General features: G+C 26.2%; 5 protein-coding genes across 5 annotated transcripts; 3 read left to right on the forward strand and 2 right to left on the reverse strand.

Moving 5' to 3' along the window:
- Nucleotides 1-142: 142 nt before the first annotated feature.
- Nucleotides 143-3,700, forward strand: LOC122860538 (mediator of RNA polymerase II transcription subunit 24). Its single transcript, XM_044164390.1, has 3 exons — nt 143-184; nt 262-3,319; nt 3,397-3,700. Exons 2-3 carry the CDS (start codon nt 323-325, stop codon nt 3,541-3,543), a joined length of 3,144 nt encoding a protein of 1,047 aa, XP_044020325.1. The 5' UTR covers nt 143-184; nt 262-322; the 3' UTR covers nt 3,544-3,700.
- A 109-nt stretch (nt 3,701-3,809) lies between these two features.
- On the forward strand, nt 3,810-5,745 carry LOC122860539 (vacuolar fusion protein MON1 homolog A). The gene is made up of 4 exons (XM_044164391.1): nt 3,810-4,159; nt 4,222-4,544; nt 4,623-4,866; nt 4,953-5,745. The coding sequence occupies exons 1-4, from the start codon at nt 3,926-3,928 to the stop codon at nt 5,670-5,672; spliced, it is 1,521 nt and encodes a 506-aa protein (XP_044020326.1). The 5' UTR covers nt 3,810-3,925; the 3' UTR covers nt 5,673-5,745.
- Nucleotides 5,746-5,748: 3 nt separating this feature from the next.
- Nucleotides 5,749-7,057, reverse strand: LOC122860540 (pre-mRNA-splicing factor 38A). Its single transcript, XM_044164392.1, has 2 exons — nt 6,676-7,057; nt 5,749-6,587 (listed from the first exon to the last, which is right to left on the reverse strand). The coding sequence occupies exons 1-2, from the start codon at nt 6,837-6,839 to the stop codon at nt 5,819-5,821; spliced, it is 933 nt and encodes a 310-aa protein (XP_044020327.1). The 5' UTR covers nt 6,840-7,057; the 3' UTR covers nt 5,749-5,818.
- Nucleotides 7,058-7,734: 677 nt separating this feature from the next.
- On the forward strand, nt 7,735-9,177 carry LOC122860541 (thioredoxin-like). The gene is made up of 3 exons (XM_044164393.1): nt 7,735-7,888; nt 8,750-8,980; nt 9,068-9,177. The coding sequence occupies exons 1-3, from the start codon at nt 7,865-7,867 to the stop codon at nt 9,128-9,130; spliced, it is 318 nt and encodes a 105-aa protein (XP_044020328.1). The 5' UTR covers nt 7,735-7,864; the 3' UTR covers nt 9,131-9,177.
- Nucleotides 9,178-9,498: 321 nt separating this feature from the next.
- LOC122860537 (DNA-directed RNA polymerase I subunit RPA1) lies at nt 9,499-14,548 on the reverse strand. Its single transcript, XM_044164389.1, has 3 exons — nt 14,241-14,548; nt 9,783-14,171; nt 9,499-9,696 (listed from the first exon to the last, which is right to left on the reverse strand). The coding sequence occupies exons 1-3, from the start codon at nt 14,422-14,424 to the stop codon at nt 9,569-9,571; spliced, it is 4,701 nt and encodes a 1,566-aa protein (XP_044020324.1). The 5' UTR covers nt 14,425-14,548; the 3' UTR covers nt 9,499-9,568.
- Between the last annotated feature and the right edge of the window lie 78 nt (nt 14,549-14,626).

A 14,626-nucleotide genomic window follows, 5' to 3' on the forward strand; every position in this document is an offset into this window, starting at 1 on the left:
TGTCATTTGTCAAGCTCTCTCTTTTAAAAGAACTGTTTTGTGTGGGTGAAAAAAATAAATAAAATAATGTATGTCATGTTGTTTTTTTCGTTTGTTTATAATAAATAATTTTCTTGTTAACTAAATAAAAATAATGATGTTTATTAACTTAATTGAAAAATTTTTTAAAAAATGACAAAATCAGGTTTGTTGATTTATTTAAAATTGTTGATTGTGATGTTCAATATTGTCCAAAAAATAATAATGTTTATTTTCTTTCAGCTTCAATAGTAGATAATTAAATAAAAAAAAATAATATATTCTATAAATAAATAAATAAATAATGAGTACATTATTATTGACTAGAACAATGGAAACAAAAGTAACAAGTAAAACAAGTAGTTTAAAAGCTCTTTTATTACGTGCATGGCGTGAACGTTGGAGTGATTTACAATGGGGAATAAATATTAAAACAATATTACCAAGAGGTGTATCAGGTGATGTTTATATGCTTGCTGAGTGTATACTTGAACAAGCACTCGTTGGACCTGGACCAAATCATTTAATTTTATCATATTTAAAACATTCATTAAGTTCACAATTAATATCATATGCAGCAGTACTACAACGTATTAGTAAATTTGATGGATTTCAAAAATCCCATTGTATTATTTATCTTCTTGAATTTCTTGAAACAATACAAGTTGGTATAACATGTCGTGGTAAACCAGAAGAAGATTTATTAGCAGCAGCAGTATTATCAATTGTACACTGGTTATTACAATGTTATCATTATAATTTAATTAATTTATCACAAAATACATTGTTAATTGGACAAACATGTGTCAATGATTTAATTGAAAAACCAGCTAAAATATTAAAACAAATGATGAGCTCTGATTTTTTATGTGCAATGATGTATCTTGCAAAACATGATGATAAAAAACTTTATTTATCAATTATTGATAAATGTCAAGAAATTGAATTATATCATAAAATAAATGGACCAAAATTATCACCAATTGATGAGTCATTAAAAAAAATTAAAAATTTAGATATTGATACAATATTTAATAATATAAATAATAATGAAATGGAAACAATAACATATTGTATACAGCCATTACTTGCTGTACAAGTATTATTAAATCCAAGTACTGAGGCAGATGTATATGCTAATCAATTTTTAATGATAAAAAGATTAAAAAATTATACAAATTCACGTTTATATACTGAAATAATGCGTGCATGTTTATTATCATTGTATAATTCAAGTGGTACATTTAAAGAATCACAATGGGGTGCAATTGTATTTTTAAAAGTACCACCAATATTAAAAGAATTACATTTACAAACATTAAATAATCAAGATAGTGATGGTGGTGCTACTTCATCTTCTACTTCATCATCAAGTGCTTCTAATGCTACAGCTACTAATTCTGTTGCTGTTGCTGGGACTGGTACTGGTACTGGTACTACGATTACGACTACGACAAATGATGAAAAAATAATTTATCCACGTGAGCTAGTTGATGCATTTGAATCATTATTAGCTTTAAAACCATTACTTGATACTGTTGATTCAACATGTTTATGTAATTGTGTTGAGGGTTTATTAACTGAATTACGTAGAGTTGATCTTATTGCTGAAGATTTTACAAAAGAATTAAGTAGTAGACGTGATGATGCTATGAAAGGTTTTCAAGATGCTGATTTATTAAAATCACAATCATCAATAATGAAAGTAATAATACGTGCTGAGCCAACACTTGCTGGTATATTAAAAACATTAAGTGCTGAATATATTAAAATACAAGAGGCATTATTGAGTATGCTTTGTCAAGTATTAAATGGTAAAAGTTTAGATTTAATGCTTGCTGCAGCAACTGGACAACATCCAGGTAAATTAAAAATATTTGTATCAAAATTAATAAAATTTAATGAATGTTCAAAACAAGTTAGTGAACCAATACCAGGTAAAACAGCAGCAACAAGAGCAATGTTATTTGATATATCATTTTTAATATTATGTTCAATTGTACAAACATATGGTTCAGATACTGTACTTGATGATGATGGTGATTCATTTTTTGAACAATGGGTACGTGAATGTTTACCAGAAAAAAATAAACCAAAATCACCACAACAAATGTTACAAAATATTGATCAAACAAAAGTTGATAGTTTACTTGGACAAATAATATCACCAGAGCCAGATATTAAATCATCAACAGTTAATTGGCATATAGCATGTCAAAGTACAATGGGTGTTGTTAAAGAATTATTATTTGCATGGGAAAGTGGTGTACTTGGTGCTGGTGATGTTAAAAAATCACTTGATGGTTTACGTCAAGCAGCATGTTGTTTACCTGTGTGTGCAACAGCATGGTTATGCTCACACATGAGTATAACACATCAAGATGCATTATTAAAACCAATAAATATGATACAACAATTAATAACACCATTAACAAATGAAGAAATACAAGATAATAATTTTAAACAAGATACATCAAATTTAATGTTTCAAATAATACGTAAAATGCAACATGATGTACAAATACGTACACCATCATCATTAGGTTTATCAAATAATATTGTATCAAAACAACCAATACTTGAACAATTACAAACAATATGGGATGATATTAAACAACGTGGTTGGGTTACAATACAATCAACACAAACACTTGAATCATTATTAAATACTGGTGGTACATTATGGTTTGTATCAAATATTGTTAAACAAATATTTCAATATAAATGCCATGAAGAACTTGGACGTGCTATTGATATTGCATTTTCATTATTTCATCTTGATATTGAAAATTGTACACTTGATTTAATTAACAATGTCATACAAAAATATTTATATAATAAATTACAAGGTGAAGAATTAGTTGAACCACAATCATCACAACTTGCTAAATTATGTGTTTATTGTATATTATCAACACTTGAATATCATAATATTAATCCAGTAAGACATAAAAATAGAAAAAGAACAAGACGTGATTTGGAAAATGAAGAAATTGAAAATTTATGTGGTCCAGCAAATAAATTATTACGACTCAATGATACTGGTGATTCACATCAAATGTTTGGTAGTTCATCACCACATTCATCACAAGGACCAACTAATGGACATAATAAATCAATTGTCCTGAGAGATCCATTATTAACTGCTGTTAATAAATTATTAAAATCATTTAATTATCTTGCTGGTAGAGATGGTGAAGTATCACGACAAACACATTTTATACTACAATTTTTAACAATAATGGTACAATGTGGTAAAGATAGAACACGTGTTATTCTTCAAGGAATTCCTCAGACTTTGGTAATTAATTTAAATCATCAATTAATTTATTAAAATAATTATTAATCATCACTTATTAATTGTCATTTACTTTTTAGATTCCATGTTTGATAAAATCACTACCAGAATTATTTACAAGTGATCTTATTTTACGTTTATATGATATACAAACAACTCAGGGAAGAAAAGCAATGGCAAGAGATCTCTGTATGTTGAGAAACATAAGTCTAAAACCATCAAATTAATCAATTTATTTATAAAAAAAATTGTCATCCTTTTTTTTTTTTTTTTTGTATAAAAGAAATAATCTAACATAATTTTTTGATATTAAAATTTAATTATACATGTGTAATTAAATAATAATCATAATAACATTAATAAATAAAAATTTATTATTATTAATTTTACTTGATTTTATTTGAAAAAAAATAAAAAACATACATCAAGCACCATCTTTTTGATACATTTCAACTATAAATTCTCCTCTTTCTTTCTCTGTCTCTCCCTCTTGTTTAGCACACGTGATCAATGAAGAAACGAAAATAACAACAATAAATTTTTGACAGCTACAAATCAACAATAAACAAAACAAAATTTTAGAATTTAGTTTGATGTTAAATTATAGCAATGGCATCACTAGATTTTGAAGAGATTGATGATGAAATTGTTGAGCCTGGTATTGAACCTGGTGCATCAAAAGAAAAAATGCTCATTACAACAGATAACTTTGAAGATTACTATGAACAAGAAATAAATAAAACAGTTAAAAATGATAATGTAATATCAACAATTAAAGATGACATTAAAACAGAATCATCAACAAGTAGTAAATCAAATATAACATTGGAGGATACTGATTTGGTTAGTAATTTAAATTAAAAATCAACACACATTATGATAATTATTGTTGTTATTTTTTTAAGGATGAAACATCAAAGGAAATGAGCCAGTGTAATATAGATAGTGATCCTCAAAGATGTAAAGAATGGCTTGCTGAAAAAAAACATGTATTTATTTTGAGTCAAGCTGGTAAACCAATTTATTCACGACATGGTCCAGAAGATAAGCTTGTAACTGTCATGGGTGTTATGCAAGCACTTGTATCATTTGTTCAAGCTGGTAATGACATGATCAGATCAATTCATGTTGGTGATACAACATTTGTATTTATAATAAAAGGACCATTGATACTTGTTGCTGTATCAAAAACTTTAGAAAGTGTTCCACAGCTTATACTACAACTTACGTAAATATTAAAAAGAAAATAATAAATTTTATTTGTATTATTTATTAAATGATGATTTAATTGAATATTAAATTTTAGATATGTTTATAATCAAATATTATTTGTATTGACACAATCAAAATTAACACGAGTCTATGAACAAAGAAGAAATTTTGATTTACGAAGATTATTATCTGGTAGTGAAAGATATATTGATCATTTACTTAATTTTATGGATCGAGAACCAGCATTTTTTTTAGCTGCTGTTAAATGTTTACCACTGTTACCATCAATGAGAGATTTAATAACCCAAACAATTATTCAAACTTGTGGTAAAATTAAGGTATTTAAAATAATTGAAGCTTAATTTATACTAAATACAATATTGACAATTGACAATTGTAAATAATTTGATTATTTATTTTTTAGAATTTAGTATTTGCAATATTACTGGCAAATAATCAACTTGTAACACTAGTAAGAATGAAGAAATTTTTTTTACATCCAGCTGATCTTCATTTGATACAAAATTTAGTTGATAGCTCAGAAGCATTTAAAACAGCTGAAGGCTGGGCACCAATATGTTTACCAAAATTTGATTCAAATGGTTTTATGCATGGTCATGTATCATATCTAGCTGAAGATTGTCAAGCATGTTTATTATTATTGACTGTTGATCGTGATGAATTTACAACATTGTCTGATGCTAAAAAAAAAATTGTCGGTAAATTAAGATTAACACATTGTCTTGAAGCAATTAATGAATCAATGAATCGTAAACAAATAACAACAAGTGACATTGGATTACCTGAAATACATCATGTATTATATAAATGTAGTAGTACTGCACAATTTTGGAGTCCAGGTTTTCAAGCACCATACACAAGCCATGATGAAATGGAAAGATTACTTGGTCTTTATCAATGTTTACATCATCGTATACATTCATCAAATAGACCATTAAAATTTTTATTTCAACAACTTGATAAAGAAACAATAATTGCATGGGTTACATCTGGCTTTGAAGTTTATGTTACATTAGAACCACTTGTAACTAAAGTTGATGCAATAAATGCCATGAGAAAACTTTTAAAATGGATTAAAAAAGAAGAAGAAAGACTTTTTATATTAAACTCACCGACTTTTTAAATTTTATTAAATACAAACTCATTTAAAATGTATATATAAATAATTGATTAAAAATACATGAATTGAAAGAAAAGAATTATTATTGAATCAATTTTATTAGATTAAATTATGTACAAGATTAAAATAAATTAAAAAAATAATTTAATTTAATGACGTCTATCACGTCGTTCACGATGATTATCACGATCATCACGATCATCACGACGACGACGATCTCGTTCACGTTCTCTTCTTGATGATGATGATGATGATGATAAATGGTGTCTATCTCTTTCACGATCACGACTTCTTGATCTTTCACGTTCACGACCAGATGCTCTGTCATTTCTATCACTTCTTCTCCTATCATGACTACGATGATGACGATGATCACGATCACGATTACGATCACGTTCATAATCATCAATACGTTTTCTAATATCATCATGTGATGATGATGATACTTGTGTTGGTGGTGGTAATTGTACATTATCATCATCTTCATCATCATCATCAGATGATTCAATATTTTCATCCATATCATCTTCCAATGCACTTATTCTTGCTTCAAGCTCATTATTTTCTTCTAATACATATCTTTTTTGTATTCTTGGTAATATTATATCACAAGATCTTTCATCTTTTAATAATTGATCAATAAATTCATCCATATGAATTATTTCAAATTCACCTTGTTTATTTTGTACACGTAATTTTCTACTGTCATTAAATAATGGCTCAAGATATTTATAACAATCTAATGCAGTACCAGTTAATCTCATATAAAGAGCACCCAAAGCACGAACATATTTAAATTCTTCATTTTTAATAAATTCAACAATAATATCTTTTTCTGGTTGTATTTGTAACATTTTAAGTGTTAAACACAAAAAAGGTGTAGGCTTTACATTGCCACCAAATATACCACCAATAAATCTGAAATTAATTCAATAAAATATATATTTTTGTTGTTGTTATTTTAATTATTTATTTTATTAAGAGGTTATGTATTTTTTTTAATTACCTTAATTCCATTGCTTTGTCAACAAGTAATTCAGCGGTTAATGCAAAACATTCTTCTTTCCAGTATTTACATTCATAAATTCTAGTACGTGTTATTTTTTCAATTAAATATTGAGGATTTGTTCCTCTAATTGATTTAGCATCTTTAACTGTTCTATTTGCCATGTTTACAATTGTTTACAATTGTTTACGTTATTTTTTATGGCAATTGTTGACTACAGAGCCTACAGTGTGACTATAGCAACAACTAGTCAGCGATATATATTGTGCTTTCGATATTTCGATATATTAAAGATTATATCGCTATTACCAACGATTACGAGCCGATTACAGTCAATTTTGAAATCATAAAATGATTATAAATTTTAAAAAAATACACAGAAGAGACAAATAAATATATTGCTGATATGAAATAAAGAAAATTTTTAAAAAAAAAAGAAATATTTATTAGTAATTTAATTGAAATTAAAATAAAAAATATCTAAAGTTATTATGTAGTAATCATTATTTTTAAAATATGAAATATATTGCATTTATTTTATTTGAAATGATAATATCATGATGTCATCAAACCGTCAGTGATATGACTAAGCAATATAATCATCAATCATGATTTTCACAATATAATAAAATCTATTTACATGTTTTTTTATTAAATTATATTTTGAATTTTGATATCTCGAAAAATATAAACAAGCCACAATAATCTTGATAAAATTTCATTATCAGATTGTACAATATCAATCAATATTTATTTGAATTAAAAAAACATGAAATCATCATCATCATCATCATCACAAATGTACTTATATTTTTTTTTTTTTTTTGCTTTTCAAAAACGTCATCATAATATCTTCGGTAATTTTCGTAAAATGTCGGCTCAATTGAAGCAACCCCCACACAAGTTATCACTTTTTCTCTCTTTCTACTCACTTTATCCTGAAAATTAAACTCGTATTTAAATGTGAGAGAAAGAGAGAGAAAAAAATATTACTCACACTGATGAAACAATCCAATTGATTTCCTCATTAAAGTCACCAACACATCCAAATAACCGGCAGTTCAACTCAAAGTAAAAACTAAATTCCACCTCAATTCAACGCCCAGTTTGTCGCAAAGCACATCACTCGACATTATCATCAAAGTTTAATTTATTTTTCAAAGTAATTTGAAATTAAATATCATTAAAAATGGTGCAAGTTATTGAAGGACTCGTAAGTACAAAAATCATTATACATATCCCTAAAATAATAAAATTATTTTATTTTAATTATCGAGCAAAAGAAGAAAAAGTAAATAGAAAAAAAAAAAAATATTCTACACGTGATTGAGAGAATTGTAACCAACACGCCATGATAAATTTTAGACTTAAAATTTTAAATTAATAAATAATAATGTAGTTTGTTTATTGTTCAAGTAATTGTTGTTAATTTTTTTTTCGGTAAATTTTCATGATGGTTAGAGAGATATCACAATAAATTGGGGAAAAAAAAAAGATAAATATTTGTATATTTTTTTTTTTTTTTGGACTTGGTGATGATGGCGTCGATACGCTGACGCGGTTTAGGATATCATGGCGTGGTTGGTGCGTCATTTTAATTTTCTCTTGGAACAGTCATGCTGATGAGAAATGAGAATACAGATTACAGCTGGCCTTGATAGTAATGATTATGAAATAAGTATGGAGTTGGACATACTACGTGTTACTCTGTCACTAATCGATCGGTCATGTCACAGTTATTTCAGTATTTTTTTTATTTATTTTTTTTAATTTATAATCTAACTTTTTTTTTATTTTCCTGATGATTAAATTAAAATATCTAGAAGGTTACAGGAACTAACAATTTCCTCATTCTTCTCTATTGAAAAAATAAATGAGTAATTAAAAAAAATATAATTTATCAATTCATTGCAGCAGCAAGATGACAAATTGCTTGAATAAATTTAGACTTTTTTTTTTTGTTATCCTTGTTATCTTGAATTTTGTATTATCATAAATGATAAAAAATATAATGATTATTTTATTTTTATAATGTCATCATGAATTTTTTATTAATTTACTTTGAATTTTATAGCCAAGTTTGGAAAAAATCATTGCTGAAGCTGGTGACAAATTGATTGTCATTGATTTTTTTGCAACATGGTGTGGACCATGCAAAATGATTGCACCAAAATACGAAGAACTTTCAAAGGAAAATACAAATGTTGTTTTCCTTAAAGTTGATGTTGATGATAACGAAGAAATTGCAATCAAATATGAAATTTCAAGCATGCCAACCTTTGTTTTTATTAAAAACAATCAAGTTGTAAGTTGACAATATTTATTTATTTATTTATTTATTTATTTATTTATTTTACTTATTTATATGCTAATTAATGATTTTTGTGTTTAGGTACATCAATTTGCTGGTGCAAGTCTTGATAAGCTCAAAGATTCAATCCAAAAATATCAATAATTTATGAAAAACAATTTATAAATCAACAGTCGGCCTTTATTGAACTACAAAACAAAAAAAAATATTATTTGCAGTTCAAAATGTTAAATATTTTTACCAACAAAATAAACAAAGACATCACAAAATATAAACCTTAAAGTTTTTCAAAAAAAAAAAAAATAAATAAATAAAAATAAACCTAGCAGTCATTTTTTTCTTTAATTTATAAATAAAAATGTTGCATTTTCTTTATTTTTTACTTATGGCATTTCAAGTTTGATTATTAAATTATTAATATTTTGCATCGACTGCACTCTTTCATTTGTTAAAATGCTTGTATTAATATAAAAAAATAAAATAAACAATATACGTTAAATTAAATACTCGGCTGATATTATTTTATTATTAAAAATTTTTCATGTAATTTCATTGAATCAATACAAATGATTATAATATTTTTTATGCCAATGATGTTGATGTTTTCATTGCTGGTGTCTTGAGATAAAGACCAAAGCATCCAGTACCAGATTTACATGGTTGACCAATCATCAAACGACTCGATGGTGATACCAAGAAATCAGTTTTAGCTAAAAAAAAAAAAAAAAACATTAAATTATTTAATTAATTATTAAAAAAATAAACTGATGATGAAAATTTAAATAAAAAAAATTACCTTTTATTGTTGCATCTTTCAAAAAACCAACTGAACTTTCAAAACTCATTTGCAACAATGGTGATGTTGAGTCTTCCATACCAGCACGACTCAGTGGTTTAAATGTTCCATCCAATGTCATGTAATCAGCAATTAATGATAAATGACGTGAATCAACAGTAATACCATACAATTTAAATACATTTTTAACTTCTTGAAATATAATATTTGTTGCTGCTTCAATACCATAAGTTTGTGATATTCTGTATATGTCATTTGAATAGAGTCTATTGATATCAAGTATATCACGATATTTATACATTTCATTGATGTTAATACCATCTGTTTTTAATAATAATTCATTTTTCTTTTCATCATTTTTATATATAAATGCACGTTTTATTTCTTTAACTTCCCATAAAATTGTTTTACTAGCAGCTGTACGTATTGCTGTTGTTAAATCTGTTTTTAATAATTTTAAATCAAGTTTAAATGTGAATTTTGACCAGAGTGATTTATTTTCATCATAAATATAATCATGTGCATAATCAGAACTTTCTATGACATCTTGTTTACGTGATTTTAATTCATTTTTTTTTTTCTTTTTGGATATTAATTTAACTTCATCATCTTCATCATTATCATTTTGTGTATTTTCTTTTTTAATATTCTCATTATCATCGACATTATCATCATTTTCATTATCATCATTTTTATCATCTTTATTATCATCTTCAGAATCATCATCATCGTATTCTTGATTTTCTTGACGTTTCGATTTTTTTTTTGATGCTGTTGCATCCTCATCACCAGCAGCAGCATCATCATCATCCTCATCAGATGATATATGTGATTCACCATAAGCATGTTGTTTTTTTTTATTTGAATTATAATTATCATCGTCATCATCATCATCAAGTGATGCATCTTTTTTTTGATCATTATCTTTTTTAACTGTATCAATTTTAATTAATGATTTATCCTCAGTAGATATTATTTTTTTTAATTCTTTAAAAAAGTAATGATAAAATTGTTCTTCAGTTTTAATTAATGCTTCATATGATGATATACAAAATTTATGTTTATAATATTTATGTGGTAAAAATATCATTTCTAATTGATACTCAAGTTGTCTCTCTGGATATTTTGATAATTTTCTTTCAATATTAATTTCTTTGAGTATATCACTAAGTACACATTTAGTTAATTTAATTTTTAATTTATTTGATTTTTTATCAAATTTTTCAATATTATTTTTAAATGGTATTTCCATACTTGGTGTTTTAATATTTTTCGAAGCAGTCATTAATATTTCACGTAATCTTGGTATACCAAGTGTGACATTCATTTCACCACGACCAGCAAAATGAAATGTATTCAATGTCATTTGTGTTGATGGTTCACCAATTGATTGTGCTGCTAATAAACCAACAGCTTCACCTGGTGGACACATTGCTTTAACACATTTAACTAATAATATATTACGTAAATCTTTTTTACTAATCATATTATTATTGTAAAGTTTTTTACTATTATTTTTTATATAATCATCAACAAGTAACTCAAGACGTTCATTTAATTTTTCACCTTTAATATTATCAATAATATTATCTTGTCCACCAAGTATAGCATCTTTATTATTTGCCAAAAAATCAATTTGTTGTTTTGTCAAGAATTTTGATGCACCAATATCAAGACCATCTTCACCATACAATAATTGTATCAATGAACCATCAAAATCACGTACTGATAAATCATATTGTACAGTAATACCCTCAAGATGTTTAACACAACAACGTTGAAGATAACCAGAACGACTTGTTTTAACAGCAGTATCAATGAGACCCTCACGTCCAGCCATACAATGAAAAAAAAATTCTTGTGGTTCAATACCAGTCATAAATCTACCATCAATAAAACCACCAGCTCTTGGTGATGAATCATATGGTGCAAAACTTGGTAAACTTCTACCACTAATCATTAATGGTGGTCTTTTACCTTCAAGCTCAATTTGTCCTAAATGACCAGATATTTGCATTGTATTAACTGTTGAACCTTTTGCACCAGATTGTACCATTAATTGTAAATTATTTGATGGAAATTTTTTTAATAAACCATTTTTAACACATATATTATTCATATCACCAGTAAATGGACTTAAATGTTCTTTATATTTTGAATCAACTGTTGCACGAAATTTGGGATTTGTTGAATATGATTCTTCAATTTTTTCAATAGTTTCCGCATGTGTTAAATTATTATCATCAGATAATTCTAATATATCTTTTTGTATTTTATCACCAATTTGACGATATTTTTTAATTTGTTTACGACGATATTTTTCAATTTCCGGAACAAGAAGAATATCATGTATACCAAGTGTAAAACCAGTTATTTGTAAATGTGCTAAAAATAATTTACCAAATGATGATAACATACGACTTGAGCATTCACCACCATAAAGTTCATATGTACAATGTATAAGACCATATGTTGTTGCACCATCATGTGTTTTATCCAATACACCAGATAATAATTCACCATTTCTAATGATAAGTTGTGCTTCTGACATTGTCTTACTGTCGCTAAATTCATTGCCGCATTTCCATTTTCTTGGTTTTTCAATTTGCCAATCTTTTTCACTAATTTTAGTACCAGCAGTTAAATTAATTTTAGCTTTATTTTTTGGTATTAAATTGATAATAACTGTTGATACAACTTGTTTACCAGACCATAATTGTATTGGTTTTAATATTGTTGGTGGTAATGTTATAATATCACCACGATGATCAGGTAAACCAGCATAAACAAGTTGAAAATAATCTTCACGTGAAAAAAATTCACCACGTACTGTTAACTTAACACCAGATATAACATGATCTTGAATTAAACCACCAAGTGGTGTACCATCTTTTGGTACAAGATAATTATTTGATACATTTGCAATATTATAACCCTCACTACGTGCCAATTCACCTTGTGGAAAATGTACATTCATTTCATCACCATCAAAATCAGCATTATATGATTTACAATTTGAATAATGCATACGTATTGTTTTTTCACCTTTTAATATTCTTGCTTTATGTGCCATTAAACTTGGTCTATGTAATGTTGGTTGACGATTTAATAATAATATATCACCATTTTGTAAATGACGATGTACTATTTTAATACCATCAAAATATTTATCAATTTTTTCACCAGGTGTTAATAATCTTTTTGATATTGCTTCACGTGATACATCATCATTTGGATTTAAACGTTTAACAAAACCAAATTCATCTTCAATCATAACAGCACCAGGATATATATTTGGTCCATTCATTATTAATTTACGTAATTCAACACAATTCCATGTTGTAACTGGTACTGGATATGTTAATTTTAATGCAAATGCTTCTGGTATACCAATTTCATCAATATTCAAATTTGGATCTGGTGTTATGACTGAACGTGCAGCAAAATTAACACGTTTACCCATCATATGCATACGTATTATACCAGCTTTTTTTTCAATTATTTGTTTAACACCTTGTACATTTGCTGAATCATGAGTTGTATTTATATTACGATCCATTAAATGATCAACATTTGATTGTAATGATTCCCATGCAATATTTAATTTTTCAGTTGATGTATTACCAACTAGTTTATCAAATAATGTTATATTTTCATCTGACAATTTACTTGTATCTTTATCTTGTATAACTTTAATAATATTACGTAGTATTAAACAATCTTCCATAATTGATTTGTATATTAAAGTCTGTGGATGTTCAATCATTTGTCCATCAACATAATTTGTTGGACGTACTGTTGGTGGTAATACAGCAACAACATCATTAAAAAATATATCTGTTGGGTTATCAAGTTCAACAAATTTCAAACATGGTAATATTAATTTTAATAGTTCACTATCATTTATCCATATTTTACGTAATATATTTTTTCCTTCTTTTGGTGTTAATAATTTTTTTTTACTTGTTTTACTATCATTAACATTATCATTATCATCTTTATTATTATCATATTTACTTATTAATATTTTATTTCTACTGACATATGCTTTTTCAAATGATTTACCACATGATTTATTAATACATTTATTATATTTCTTTAATGATATTGTTGATAATAATGTATCAATTTTTTTTTGAAATTCATCAACTTCTAAAAATGAATTTTCATTTACATTTTTCATTTCTTCAATAAATGTTTCTTTTGTTTTCATTGTTAATTGAATTGTGCAACATTCTAAACAACTTAATTTTATTATTGTTGTATATTGTTTATAAAATATTGCATTAACAACTGGTAAAGGTAATTCAATACTACCAAAATGACCAGTACATTGTGATATATTTTTACCACATGTACCACATGGATCTGATTTATCACTAATTGGACCTGTTGTGACAATATTTTAATCATTATTAATATATTTATTTATCATTATTATACAAAATATTATCTTACCCATTCGTGGATCATAAAGTCCATTATTATAAGGATGACCCAAGACATTAAATGATTGTGGTGTTGTTATTTCAACAACACTCAATTTTCTTATTTCATCTGCTGTGTACATTAAAAATGTCAAAGTTTCTAGAGCATGATGTTTTGCTGATGCCTTTAAAGGCATACCTGATCTAAATGCCATTTTTTATTTTTAATTATTTTATTTTTTGTTTTTAATAACAGCTAAATCATGTGCAAATTATAAAATACTGTAAAATACATAACCAATTTAACCAGCCATCAACACATGGTTTTTGAAATACATATTTTTTTTTTTCTCTCTCTTTCTCTCTCGTTCTCTCTCTCTATTTTTTTTTTTTTTTTAAGAGAGAGTGGGAAGGTTA

This window comes from Aphidius gifuensis, linkage group LG1 (assembly GCF_014905175.1).
Source record: "Aphidius gifuensis isolate YNYX2018 linkage group LG1, ASM1490517v1, whole genome shotgun sequence".
Classification (NCBI taxonomy): Eukaryota; Metazoa; Arthropoda; class Insecta; order Hymenoptera; family Braconidae; genus Aphidius; species Aphidius gifuensis.